At 43.3% G+C, this 13,085-nt stretch overlaps 1 protein-coding gene across 2 annotated transcripts in view; it reads right to left on the bottom strand.

The window, feature by feature from the left end:
* The window catches only part of atg13 (ATG13 autophagy related 13 homolog), a 68,464-nt gene that overhangs the window by 28,808 nt on the left and 26,571 nt on the right, over positions 1-13,085 (bottom strand). For both annotated transcript variants that reach the window (XM_084335560.1, XM_084335561.1), the window contains exons 6-8: positions 12,462-12,626; positions 9,447-9,487; positions 7,969-8,065 (exon numbers count right to left, since the gene is read on the bottom strand). In XM_084335560.1, coding sequence (XP_084191686.1) covers positions 7,969-8,065; positions 9,447-9,487; positions 12,462-12,626 — 303 coding nt within the window. The remainder of the gene's footprint in view (positions 1-7,968; positions 8,066-9,446; positions 9,488-12,461; positions 12,627-13,085) is intronic.

Here is a 13,085-nt window from a genome sequence, read left to right as displayed (position 1 = left end):
GGTTACCACCGACCCCAAAAAAATCAACAAGACTTTTTGTTCATTTTATTCTAACCTGTACGAGTCAGAAGTGATCTTCGATCATAATAAGCTGGAGGAGTCAGAAGTGATCTTCGATCATAATAAGCTGGAGGAATTCCTTGATCAAATTAACTTAACACAACTCTTAGAGGATGACGCTAAACGGTTAGAGGCACCTATTACACTAGAGGAACTTAGGGAGGCGATTTCTGACTTGCAAAGTGGTAAGGCCCCTGGCTGGGACGGTATTCCGCCCGAACTGTACCTCTCATGTTGGGATGTAATTGGACCCCTATTACTTGATATGATTTTACACTCAATCAAAGAGGGAAACTTTTCCAGGGATGTCAATATGGCACTCATATCTGTCCTACTTAAGAAAGATAAGGACCCCACCGAATGCGGCAGCTACAGACCCTCAAGCTGTACGCTAAGGTACTAGCCATCAGACTTCAAAAGCATATGACATCTCTAGTTCACCCTGATCAGACAGGCTTTCTAGTTCACCCTGATCAGACAGGCTTCATAAGAGGCCGCCTGATCACGGATAATATTAGACGGTTACTGCATGTGATAGATGCCAGCAAGGATGCCACAACCCCTACGGCTGTCATATCCTTAGACGCGATGAAGGCCTTTGACAGGTTGGAATGGTCTTATTTATGGGAAGTACTTAGAAGGATGGGGTTAGGTGAAGGGTTCATCCATATGATCAAAGTACTATATACAGATCCATCGGCCATGATTATAACAGGTAAACTCTGCTCTCCACTCTTCCCTGTATCGCGTTCATCCAGACAGGGTTGTCCCCTTAGTCCCGGACTATTTGCTCTATCCCTTGAACCTTTAGCACAGTACATAAGACAATCCCAGACCATAGCACCGATCTCAATTAAGGGCACACAGCATCACATCAGCTTATATGCAGATGATGTACTCTTGTTCATGCAGAAACCCGCCACCTCCCTACCTCATCTTCTCAAAGTAATAGATGATTTTGGCAATCTATCGGGATTTAAGATCAACTGGCCAAAATCGGCCTTCCTTCCACTCAATGTGACTGTGAAGGCTACCATGCTCCCAGCAAATATACCCATGGTAGAACACTTTAAATGTCTTGGAGTTGAAATATTCCCCACGATAAGCCAGACGGTGAAGTATAATTACTCTGGCTTGCGAGACAGGATCACAGATGACTTCAGCAGGTGGTCAAAATAAAAAAACTCATTATAGGCCCGAGCGTCAATAGTTAAGATGAATGTTTTGCCCAAAATTTTATTCATCAGCTCCATGTTGCCATTACACCCCCCCCCCCCCCCCCCCCAGCTGGTTACTGGCAAAAACTGCACTCTGCTGCATATAAATTCATTTGGAACAAACGCCCACGATTAAAAAGATCCACTGCACAGAGAAATAAAACCGACAGGGTTTTCAGACTTCAAATATTACTTTAAAGCGTTCTCTTTAAGACCACTGATCACCTGGTTTGATTCTCAAGCAGTGGTATCCTGGAGACCATTAGAGGAGAAGATAGTGGCCCCACATAGACGGCAGGATATAGTGTATCAATTAAGCAATGCAACTTAAGATTTGGCCCTCTTATTACACATGTGATCCGGATGTGGCGTGACACACAGAAAACGTGTACTAACCACCATAAATGGCACATGCATTCTCCCCCATTTAATAACTATTTACTCCTTATTGAACAACAACCTATCAGATACCCTGGTTGGGAAAAGAAAGACATACACACATTGGGGGATATCTTCGATGACTATGGTCTCCGCAGTTTTCAAGATATATCCTACAAATTTGACCTCCCCAGTTCCTCCTTTTTCTTCTATTTACAAATAAGAGCAGCTCTGAAGGCTCACGGCGTCCCATGGGACGTTCCACTTGAGCACCACAGGTTTCACAAATTATTTTATGACAAGGAGACGCAGAGAGGCTTCGTCTCTGACTTTTATCGCCACTTACTTACGCCCTCATATAAAGTCCTTCCCCTAGACTCGGTTTGGAGGAAGGATATCCCAGAGCTGGAAGTAGATTTTGATTGGGATGCAGTCTGGGAAAATGTTCGGCTATCATCACGCAAGCCAGATCACCAACAGATTAATCTTAACTTTGTTCATAGGACTTACCTGACCCCTTGTATCTAATGGGTCTCAGACCTGACTCTCGATGCTCCTTGTGTTCAAACGATGCTATTGGTACATATATGCATATGTATTGGGAATGCCCTCCTGTTGACTTTTTGGAAAAATGTTACCACTCAATTATCAGAGATTTTATCTCTGACCATACCAACACTGCCTTCTGTATTGTTGTTGAATGATGTTTCTCAGTTATCAACCTCTGTACATGTAAAGAGACTCATTTTGGCGGGTCTTACAGCTGCCAAAAAGTTGATAGCGTCACGCTGGATTCAACCGGATAAAATGTGCCAGAAGGTATGGATTCTTACCTATCTCGATGTGATTTATCTAGAGATATCTATTGCACGAATTTTAGGTGTTAACACATCCAGCGCCGGAAACGGCTTACGACGTGTTTCAAGTTCATGCTAATTCTGCCATTCCACGGCGTACAACGTTATTGAGATCATATTTCATTTTTTCGCCATGTTATTCATAATTCCCTCACGGAGCCTGGTCTGATGCAGTGGGAGCTTGCACAACTCTGCAACGCTTCAATACTGCCGCCTGGTGTTACCAAACCGGAAATGGACAAGTCGATCTCGGTGCATCTGGGAAATGCGTCTGGCACTCACATAGTATCGCGGGACTCAAGACACACACGGTGTATATGGATCGCTGCCATAACTCAATCATCGACAAGATTTGGGCTGTTATTATTATTATACAAACCGGAAATGGATCGACTCGATCGCCGTCAAATAAGTGGGATCTTTTTGCTCCAGTCTCGTCGGCCAACGGTAAGAGGACGCTGACGTCATTTTCAAGGCGATTGTACATTTCTTTGTTTACAAACCAACTGATCAATAAATCAACCCATACTACATTTACTGACGATCAGTCACGGACTTATAAACTACCCCCCCCGGTTCATCCGCGCATGAGTCATAACGTTTAGGATCGTATTCAGTTGGATTTTTTAATATAGCGTGTATCACGAATAAACTGCAATCGATAATCTATATTATGCATTTAGGCCTATAACTAGCGTTCTAGGAATTACTGCAGAAAACTATAAAAAAAACATATTTATATTCTAGACGGTATTTTCGTATGAATGAAAAAGTATAACGTTCCCACATCCTGAACGATAGATAATTGATGTTGAATGGGCCATAGTAATGTCAATTTAGCAATACAATTTAAAAAGTTATAGCCCTGCAAAGAAGGTGAACATCTCCATAGACTTAGAGTGTTGGCAGAGAGTGGTATAAGATGCTCAAATTGCGTGGCAGGGAATGTGTTAATGAAGCCAGCATAGCAGTCTGGGTAGCTGTGGTGGATAAGATAAAGGTACGCATATAAATATGGAGTTTTCTGGTGTTGAATGAAGTAGTGGATGTATAGCCCACGTGGGGGTCGTGATGGGGGGGGGGGGGGGGGGGGGGAGCGAGCGAGCGAGAGCCCATGGTATTGTATTTATTATTTTTATGTCTTTTAGTCTACTTAGTCTGATTTCATTACTGGACTGTCATTATTGTTATTATTATTTCGGTTATTGTCCTGTGATTTATTGTTGATTATTACTGTTACTGTATTGTTTGTCTTGTTAGTTAGTTAGTTAGTGTTACTTTAACCTTTAAGAGTTAGGGTTACTTTAACCTTTAACACTTTCCATGCCAGACCCGATGATAGTCGGGTTAACTCGCCGAACGTTCAGCGCCAGACCAGAGTATACGATATTTCCATTCATTATCCATCGAGGGAGCCTGATGTTATCATTGGGAATGGGTCTGAGATCGCAAAAGTCCAATACCGCTGCCTGGTGGGTTGACGAGCGGTTATAACGCATGGATTGATATGAATCAGACACTCCCGATTCATGTTCTTTGGTGGATTATGATGGCGACACGATCGACATCAATACTTGGAATGGCGATCAGATAATTGGAATATTCTTTTTGGGGTACATCCTAGTCAATGTAATATGCAGGGTTCCCACGCTTGCCTTGAATTTTTTTCCATGCTACCTCCTGATTTTCCAGGTACCATTAAGTGATGATCTATAGGCCCCTGAAGCTTTCCGCCCCCATCCGTGGCCCCCTCCACTCACACACACAAAACCCCCTAGGACACCTGACTACTTACTTGATTTAAAAGATGTGCCAGTCAAGTCTACATTGTAAATGTTTAGAGATTATGTCTTATTGATAATATCAATGCATGAAATAATGCAACAAGCTGTAGATGAAAAACTATTTATTGAACTGGAACTTTGAAACACATGAGCACTGGGATTGATATATGTTCTCTCTTCCACTCCTCTCCTATCTCATCCTGTCCTCTTCTCTCCACACCTCCCCTCTTGTGTCTGCTCCCGTCTTCTCTTCCTACTCTTCTCAACTCCTCTCCACTCCCTTTTCCTCTGTCATCCTCTACTCTCTTCTCCTCCTCTTTCATCTTCGCCCCTCTTCTCTTCCTCCTCACTCTTTCCTTTATTTATTAGTCTTATTAGATTATGAGTCTTACGTAGAAGGGGTAGTATGCCTACTCTTCTTTTGTAAATCAAATGAATGAACCTAAAAGGGAAAACATAAGGCTGGTTCCCCTGTGGTTCCTCAGTACAGCAACCCCACTAGTAAGCTTAGCTTAACAGTATAGATGTATAGAATGAGTCTAGGCATGATCAATGATTTAAAAAAAATATCTCATCCCAAATGTTCCTATTTAGTAGTATAACCTTTTTTAAGAAAAAAAACTAAAAATCACAAAATAGCTAAAAGTAGATATAAGAATGAATGTTACAAAATGTATCAAGACTAGACTATTCATGTCAACTAGTATAGAAGTAATGTCACAGCCTAATGTGAAAATGTATTGGTAGTTAGCTAGCAATGCAAGCTAGCCAACACTAGCTAGTAGCTAGTTAGTTAGCAAACTGAATGTTGGCTAGCAAGATTGCGCTCCATGTCATACCTGTGTCAACCGTCCCGTTTTTCCGGGATTCTCCCGTATTTCAACCTTCTCTCCCGCCGTCCTCCCGTTAAAATATTTTCCCGTATTTTCCCCCATTTCTTTTTATTTATACAAAATGGCTGCAATTCCACTCTGTGACGATAGGTGGCAGCAGTGTAGATTAGAACGTTAGCAGAGGATGTCAGAGCGGAAGCCGGTTGCGAGAAAACGTCGGGCAAAGTGGGGTTGTTCCCGGAGAGCTCACTCTCGGCCGTGGTTTCTCAGTGTATAATGACTGGTGCTCTCCCTCAACATGCGAGTAGGGTGCGACAACACCATTCTTTAGTCCAAATAATACCCTACTTTATACTATATTATTGTCATTAGTTTAATGTAAAGTCAGTCTTACATTGGCACTGCTTTAACGTTGCATTTACTTTTGCTCAGTTTCCATGACTTTTCCATACCTGGAAAATGAAAAAATGAATTCCATGTTTTCCAGGTACCGTGGGAACCCTGTTATGGTATCAATCTCGCGTTGATCCAATAATTCCTTCATTGCGATCGGAGCATATGCGTGTAATGTAGTGTAACGTATTCCGTTGGTGACGATCAAAGCATAAAAAAACTACCCCCCCCCCCCCTTTCATGCATTCATGATGAAACATAATACCGATAATATAGATGTGATTTCAAAATAGTAGCGTGTACCAACGACTTCCACTATCGGTCAAAGTCCTGCCACCTTCAGAAGTTTTCTGATGACTCTGCGATAGTGGGATGTATAAAGGACGGTGACGAGAGGGAATACCGGGAACTGGTAGTGGACTTCGTCACATGGTGCGATAAAAACCACCTGCAGCTAAATGTGGCGAAGACCAAGGAACTGGTTGTGGAGCTGGGGAGGAGGAGGAGTGCACTGTGACCCCCGTTTCCATCAGGGGAGTTGATGTGGACACGGTTGAGATGTGCACATCGACAACAAACGGGTCAAAACACGCAGAGGCACTGTACAAGAAGGGCCAAAGCCGATTCTACTTCCTCAGAAGGCTGAGATCCTTCAATGTCTGTACAAGGATGTTGAGGATGTTCTATGAGTCGGTGGTGGCAGGCGCCTTCTTGTACGCTGTGACCTGCTGGGGCAGCGGACTGAGAGCAGGGGACACAACCAGGCTGGATAAGCTGGTCAGGAAGGCCAGTAGCGTGGTTGGGGTGGAGCTGGACTCCCTAGCGAGGGTGGCGGAGAGGAGGAGCCTTGCTAAGCTCCAGGCCATCAGGGAAAACCCCTCCCACCCACTATACACAGACTTGGCTGACAGGAGGAGCATGTTCAGTGCTAGGCTCACACTACCCAAATGCAGCACTGAACGGCACAGGAAGTCCTTCATTCCAACAGCCATCAGACTATACAATGCATCACTGTGCCTCACTGCATCACTGAGCACAGAGTGGCAGCTCCATAGTGGCAGGAGGCCGCGACTAGCGGCCTCCAGGCTCCACAACAGGGGGCAGTGACTGCTGCCAGACATTGACCTAGGACTAATAGGAACCCAAGGAGGACAATAACACTACCTTAGGCATACTGCACCTTATGTGGATACTGTGATACTGTGAATAATGTATATTTCAGTTAGTTAGATAGTAAATTATAACACTAGTTGATGCATACTGCACCTTATGTGACACTGTGAATACTGTGAATATATATTTCAGTTAGTTAGATAGTAAATTATATTGACCTATTTGTTTACACTGCTTGTGTTGTTTTTACTACCTGTACCCCCCCCCTTCCCCAATGCTGCTATGATGCCTCTCAGTATATTTTTACTGTATATTTTATTCCATTTTTATTCTATTTTACTCTACTCTTATCCTAGGCAACTTGATTTGATTTGTTTTATTATTCTAATTCATAACCTGTTCTGTCTAAATGTTTAAATGTTGAGCGATTTGCAGTGTCAAATTTCCCACAGGATAATAAAAGTATTTCTATTCTATTCTATTCTACAGGTGAGAAATTACAAGGTTTTTAGTGAATTTCACGTATTGCTGCTGGGATTAGACAGGTTATTCTAAAACTATAGTCATATTCACCACGGTATAACACGGGAATGTATGGATGAAAAAATTATTTCTTTTTCTCATATTGAACGATAGATAGGTGATGTCAAATGGGCAATAGTATTATATCCATAGCTATAATATATAATACAGTTTTAGCCCTGCAAACACTGCCACGTATTCCTATACTTTAAAGCGTTGGCCTTTCAACCACACAGTAAACAGCGCCCTCTGGCGCTGAATGAGTTAAGAGTTAGGGTTATTGTGTTTTCTTTTGTAAAACAAAGACAAAAACAAAAATAATTTCTAATGGCTTTGGAAATACAGTAACCCTAACTAACCCTATCATATGGCTTTGATAAAAGTGTGTGTGTGTGTGTGTGTGTTAGGGCTGAACGATTAATCGATTTTAAATCGCAATTTGGAATGATGCAATTAGCAAATCGCAAAAAAAAAAAAATCGCAATTCTTTTTTTTCTTTTGAACCAGGAAGTCCCATTGAGATACAAGATCGGTTTGGGAGAGGGAGGTACAGGGTTTTAGATTGTGTGTTGTGAAGTTTAGACTTCAGAGTCCCGTGTCCCGAAAAGACCCACGCGTAGGCCAGATGCAAGCCGCATTTTACAATAAACCTCTGTGGGGCTGCTTTAAAAAAGAATTATAATCGCAAATGTAATCGCAATTGCAATATCTGTCAGAAAAATCGCAATTAGATTATTTCCCAAAATCGTGCAGCCCTAGTGTGTGTGTGTGTGTGTGTGCGTGCGTGCGTGCATGCGTGTGTGTGTGGTACCTGTTGGACATGAATGCCAGGTTGGTTCGGTAAGCACATGAGAGGGTCAGCGTGCCAACAGGTGTGGTGACCACCCCGACCCTCAGAGTCTGGAAGCCTAAACCAAAACAACACATGACATCATCACCAGGGACCCCTGGACCACGACCACGACGGATGTCCTGATCCAATTTCACCGATCGGTGTTGGTGCTGATCACGACATCAAGCCTTGATTGATTGATTGATTGATTTTTATTGTGGAGTAAAAGACAGCATCCAAGGGATAAAAACATGAGAAAGTGCACGCACTTATTTCCATCATGGTCCCTGATTTTGAACATGGACAGACATCATAAAACATAGAGCATCATAATAAAACAGAGCATCATAATAAAAAACATAGAGCATCATAATAAAACATATAGCAACCCCAAAAACTTGGGGGAACCACAGGCTTCTAAGTTGTAAGGCTGCTTCTAAAAGAGCTTTTCAGGGGAACAGCCTGGATTCCTGTCAGCTATTGATGTTAGAAAACACTGGATGGACCCATTTAGAATGTTTATGTTGAGTTAGAAACAGGCCATCAGTGTTGTAGTACTCCAATCTGAGTCCTGGACTGATTTTCAGGACTTGTGACTCGACTTGGACTTGAGCACTAATGACTCGGACTTGGACTCGAGCATCGACTGCATTCGGACTCGGTGCAGACGAGGACTCTGACTTGTTAATTGATAAATATTTTTATTTATTTTTTTGGTAATAGGCCCTAATCATTTGGCATAAGATATTGATGGCTAGTGCATTTGTTTAGCTATTGTGTCACAAAGTAAATAAACTCCCTTTGAAATGGTGACCGCTGTGTCATTTATGTTTAATGTAGACCTTTTTGTATTTGTATGTCAGCTCTTTGACTGCCAGAGTGGAGTGGACTCAACCTTGATGACTCGGACTCGGTCTAGGGTAATGGGGACTCGACTCGGGCTCAGGCTCTTCTTTGGTGACTCGGACTTGGATTCGGACTTGAACACTGGGGACTCGAGACTCGACTCGGACTCGAGATTTTGTGACTCGACTACAACACCGCAGTCTATAGACTGTTTCAAAGTGACAATAACGTCCAAAAAAAGGACCCAGGTGTATTTCCTGTTCGCTAATTGCAGTAGTTGACAGGAAATAATGTTTGGGTGCAAACGTTTCCCTAGCAACGGAATTCCAGTGAAACCGTCTAACGGGAAGACGCCCGAGTTCTAGCAGAGCTGTATCCATGGTAACCACATAAACAATAGTTCAGACCCAGCTGTTAATTAAGTGAAAAAATTTACAATTCCCGCACTCACTTTTTCTCTGCTTTTATTGTCGTCAACGTTTCGGCTATTCAGCCTTCATCAGGACAGTGGCTGTTAATTAAGCCTTTAAAGTTTATGTGTCAAAACATGGAGCTGGCTCAGCTAATTACTGTAGTCTAACAAGTCTCATACTAAACCCAATCTGTCTTACCTTCTCCCAATCCACTGAGCTGTACCTCCGAACAGTAGATCCTAGAGGAGAGGATGATGAGGAGAGAAAAGGAGGAGTCAGTCAATAATTCATTATAATGTTACTAGTAATAGTGTAGTTAAATTGTAGTCAGTCAGTCAGCCAGCCGGCCAGTCAAGACCGGTCAGTCCACAGAGACAACCCTCATAGCAGTCACAGAGGCTCTTCACTTAGCAAGAGCGAAATGCCTCTCTCCTGTCCCGATTCACCTGGACCTGTCGGCAGCAACTATCAGATCCTCCTCATATCATCCCTTGGGAGTTGTAGATTCTACGTTGGCCTTGGCGGGCCATCCTACCTCGCTGACCGCTCGTATTAAGTATGATGGAGAGGCACCTTATACGTCCGATACGGTGTATATTGTTGTTATTTTGTATATTGTACAGTATTGTAACATTGTTTTATTGTATAGTATTTTATGTTTCTCTTTTATTTCTTTTTTATATTTTATATTTGCTTCCACTACTGCACCTTAAGTCCCAAATCTCATATGTATGCAAATATATAATGACAATAAAGTACAATCTAATCTAATCTAATCTACAGACAGGTGTCCCCCAGGGCTCGGTTCTTGGACTCCTCCTCTTTTCTCTCTACGCCAAATGTCTGGGTAACATTATCACTTCTCATACCACTGCTATGCTGATGACACCCAACTCGTCCTCTTCTTTCCCCCCTCAGATACGCAAGTCTTTGAATGGATCTTTGCCTGCCTGTTTCCACCTGGATGACGACCGACCACCTCAAACTTAACCTGAGCAAGACCGAGCTACTTCACTTGCTGGCTGAATCCTCCCCGCTGACCGACCTTTCGATCACAGTGGAGAATGTAGCCGTGGCTCTGTCCCCGACCGCCAATAACCTTGGTGTGGTCCTTGACGACCAGTTGGACTTCTCACATGGCCTCAACAACCAGAACCTGAGCAATGTCAGAAGGATCCGCCCCTTCCTGACAAAAGAAGCCACCCAGCTCCTCCTGCGTTCAACAGTCATGTCTCGCCTCGACTACGGCGATGCACCGTTTGCCACCAAGGCGCTTCAACTCATACAGAATCTGGCGGCCCGCCGGAACTCCAAGCTACCAAAGCCTGCCCACGTCACCCCACTTCTCAGAGAGCTGCACTGGCTTCCCATCCGCTTCAAGGTCCTCGATCTGGCGTACAGCGCAGCGAGGGGAACGGCTCCCTGCTTCCTCCGCTCAATGGTCTAAAACTACACACCCTCAAGACTCCTACGCTCTGCATCTTCTGGCTTCCTGAGAACCACTCTATGCTGGGCTCCTGGGGGGCCATTGAAACAAAGCAAGCTATTCTCTGTCCTGACTCCATGGTGGTGGAACACATCTCAGGACACCTGAAACATGCCCAGTTTTCCACCGTAGACTAAAACACACTTTTTTATTCAATATCTGAAAAAAAAAAAAACTATACTACTATCTACTATGCTAATATGTATATATTACTATCTACTATGTACTATACCTATATTACTATCTACTATGTACTATACCTATATTACTATCTACTATGTACTATACCTATATTACTATCTACTATGTACTATACCTATATTACTATCTACTATGTACTATACCTATATTACTATCTACTATGTACTATACCTATATTACTACCTACTATGCTAATATGTCTATACTACTATCTACTATACCTATATTACCATCTACTATGTACTATACCTATATTACTATCTACTATGTACTATACCTATATTACTATCTACTATGTACTATACCTATATTACTATCTACTATGTACTATACCTATACTACCTGTTAATAATTGTTAGACTAGAAGTATTTATTTGTCATGCAGTTTTAACACACACACGTGAGATGGGCGACCCACAGGAACACACACACACATGCACTGAGTCGCAGATGAAATGTCTCTCTGCACTTTTCCCATCCAGTTGTCCTTCCCCCCATGGGCAGCCGGGAGCAGATAGGGCGTCAACGTGAGCCGCGCCCCGGGGACCAATCCAAGGTCTCCTGTCCGTCTTCGTCAAGGACGCCACAGCGTTAGCGATCTGTTGTGCATGTTTTTCCATTGGGTTTATCTTATCGGGGGGGAAACCCTTGCGAGCACGGGGAGAACATGCAAACTCCACACAGAAAGGCCTGGGAGATACCCCACCTGAGTACCTGGCATCATGGAAACCTGGTCCCCAAGCGGGAATCGAACCCTGGACCTTCTTGCTGTGAGGCGACAGTGTTAACCACTACACCACCGTGCCACTATCTACTATGTACTATACCTATATTACTATCTACTATGCTAATATGTCTATACTACTATTTACTATACCTATATTACTACCTACTATGCTAATATGTCTATACTACTATTTATGCTAATAATGTCTATACTACTATGCACTCAAGAGTGTAACACTCAAGCTCTGCACTGCTAAAGGAACAACACCACAGACCCTTAGCAGCCAGAAGTCTAGCCCTCCTGCTGACTTGTTGTTCACCATTTGCGAGTCACTTTGGATAAAAGCATTCAGCTAAATGACTAAATGTAAACGTCAGTCGGTCAGCCAGCCAGTCAGTCTAACTCACCTGTATAATATGACGTAGTCGTGCCCCTGTTTGCTCTAACTCACCTGTATAATATGACGTAGTCGTGCCCCTGTTTGCTCTAACTCACCTGTATAATATGACGTAGTCGTGCCCCTGTTTGCTCTAACTAACCTGTATAATATGACGGTCGTGCCCCTGTTTGCTCTAACTAACCTGTATAATATGACGTAGTCGTGCCCGTTTGCTCTAACTCACCTGTATAATATGACGTAGTCGTGCCCCTGTTTGCTCTAACTCACCTGTATAATATGACGTAGTCGTGCCCCTGTTTGCTCTAACTCACCTGTATAATATGACGTAGTCGTGCCCCTGTTTGCTCTAACTCACCTGTATAATATGACGTAGTCGTGCCCCTGTTTGCTCTAACTCACCTGTATAATATGACGTAGTCGTGCCCCTGTTTGCGGGACAGTTGATAAGCCGGAGTGACTCTGGTGATGGCCAGCAGAGACTTCAACAGCACCGACAGGCGGCTGTAGACGGCGGTTGTAGAAGCTCCCCCAGTAGCGAAGGACACTTTGATGTCCCTGTCACACCTAGACACACAGACAGACAGGCAGACAGACAGACAGGCAGACAGGTAGGCAGACAGACAGACTTGTTAGATGTAGATCATCATCCTCATCATCATCATCACTGTCACTCAAACAGATCCCTCCCCCAGTAGCACTTCACTCAGGGATTAAAGCAAAAAAAATCTCCTGACTGAACTTTTTTTCAGGCCAAGTCATATTCTTATTTTAATCTCCACTGTATTTTTTTTAATAGCGTTAGCGTTTTAAGGGAGCCTACTTGTAGAGCCTACTGTCCTGACTGTGACTATAGACCCTGCTGTTGTGGTTGTTGTGCCAGGCAGGGAGGCTGTGTGCTGGAGAGCATGAATGCAAGTCTTGTGGCTAGCTTCTGATTGATGGCAAGCTAGCACCCCTTTCCCATTACTTTGAACCATGAACTAAACGGCTTGTTATCATACAAACAAGGGACTAAACACGTTT

Source organism: Notolepis coatsorum (genome assembly GCF_963971535.1).
Source record: "Notolepis coatsorum genome assembly, chromosome: 1".
In the NCBI taxonomy this organism is placed as follows: domain Eukaryota; kingdom Metazoa; phylum Chordata; class Actinopteri; order Aulopiformes; family Paralepididae; genus Notolepis; species Notolepis coatsorum.
This window is presented reverse-complemented; position numbering and strand designations above follow the sequence as displayed.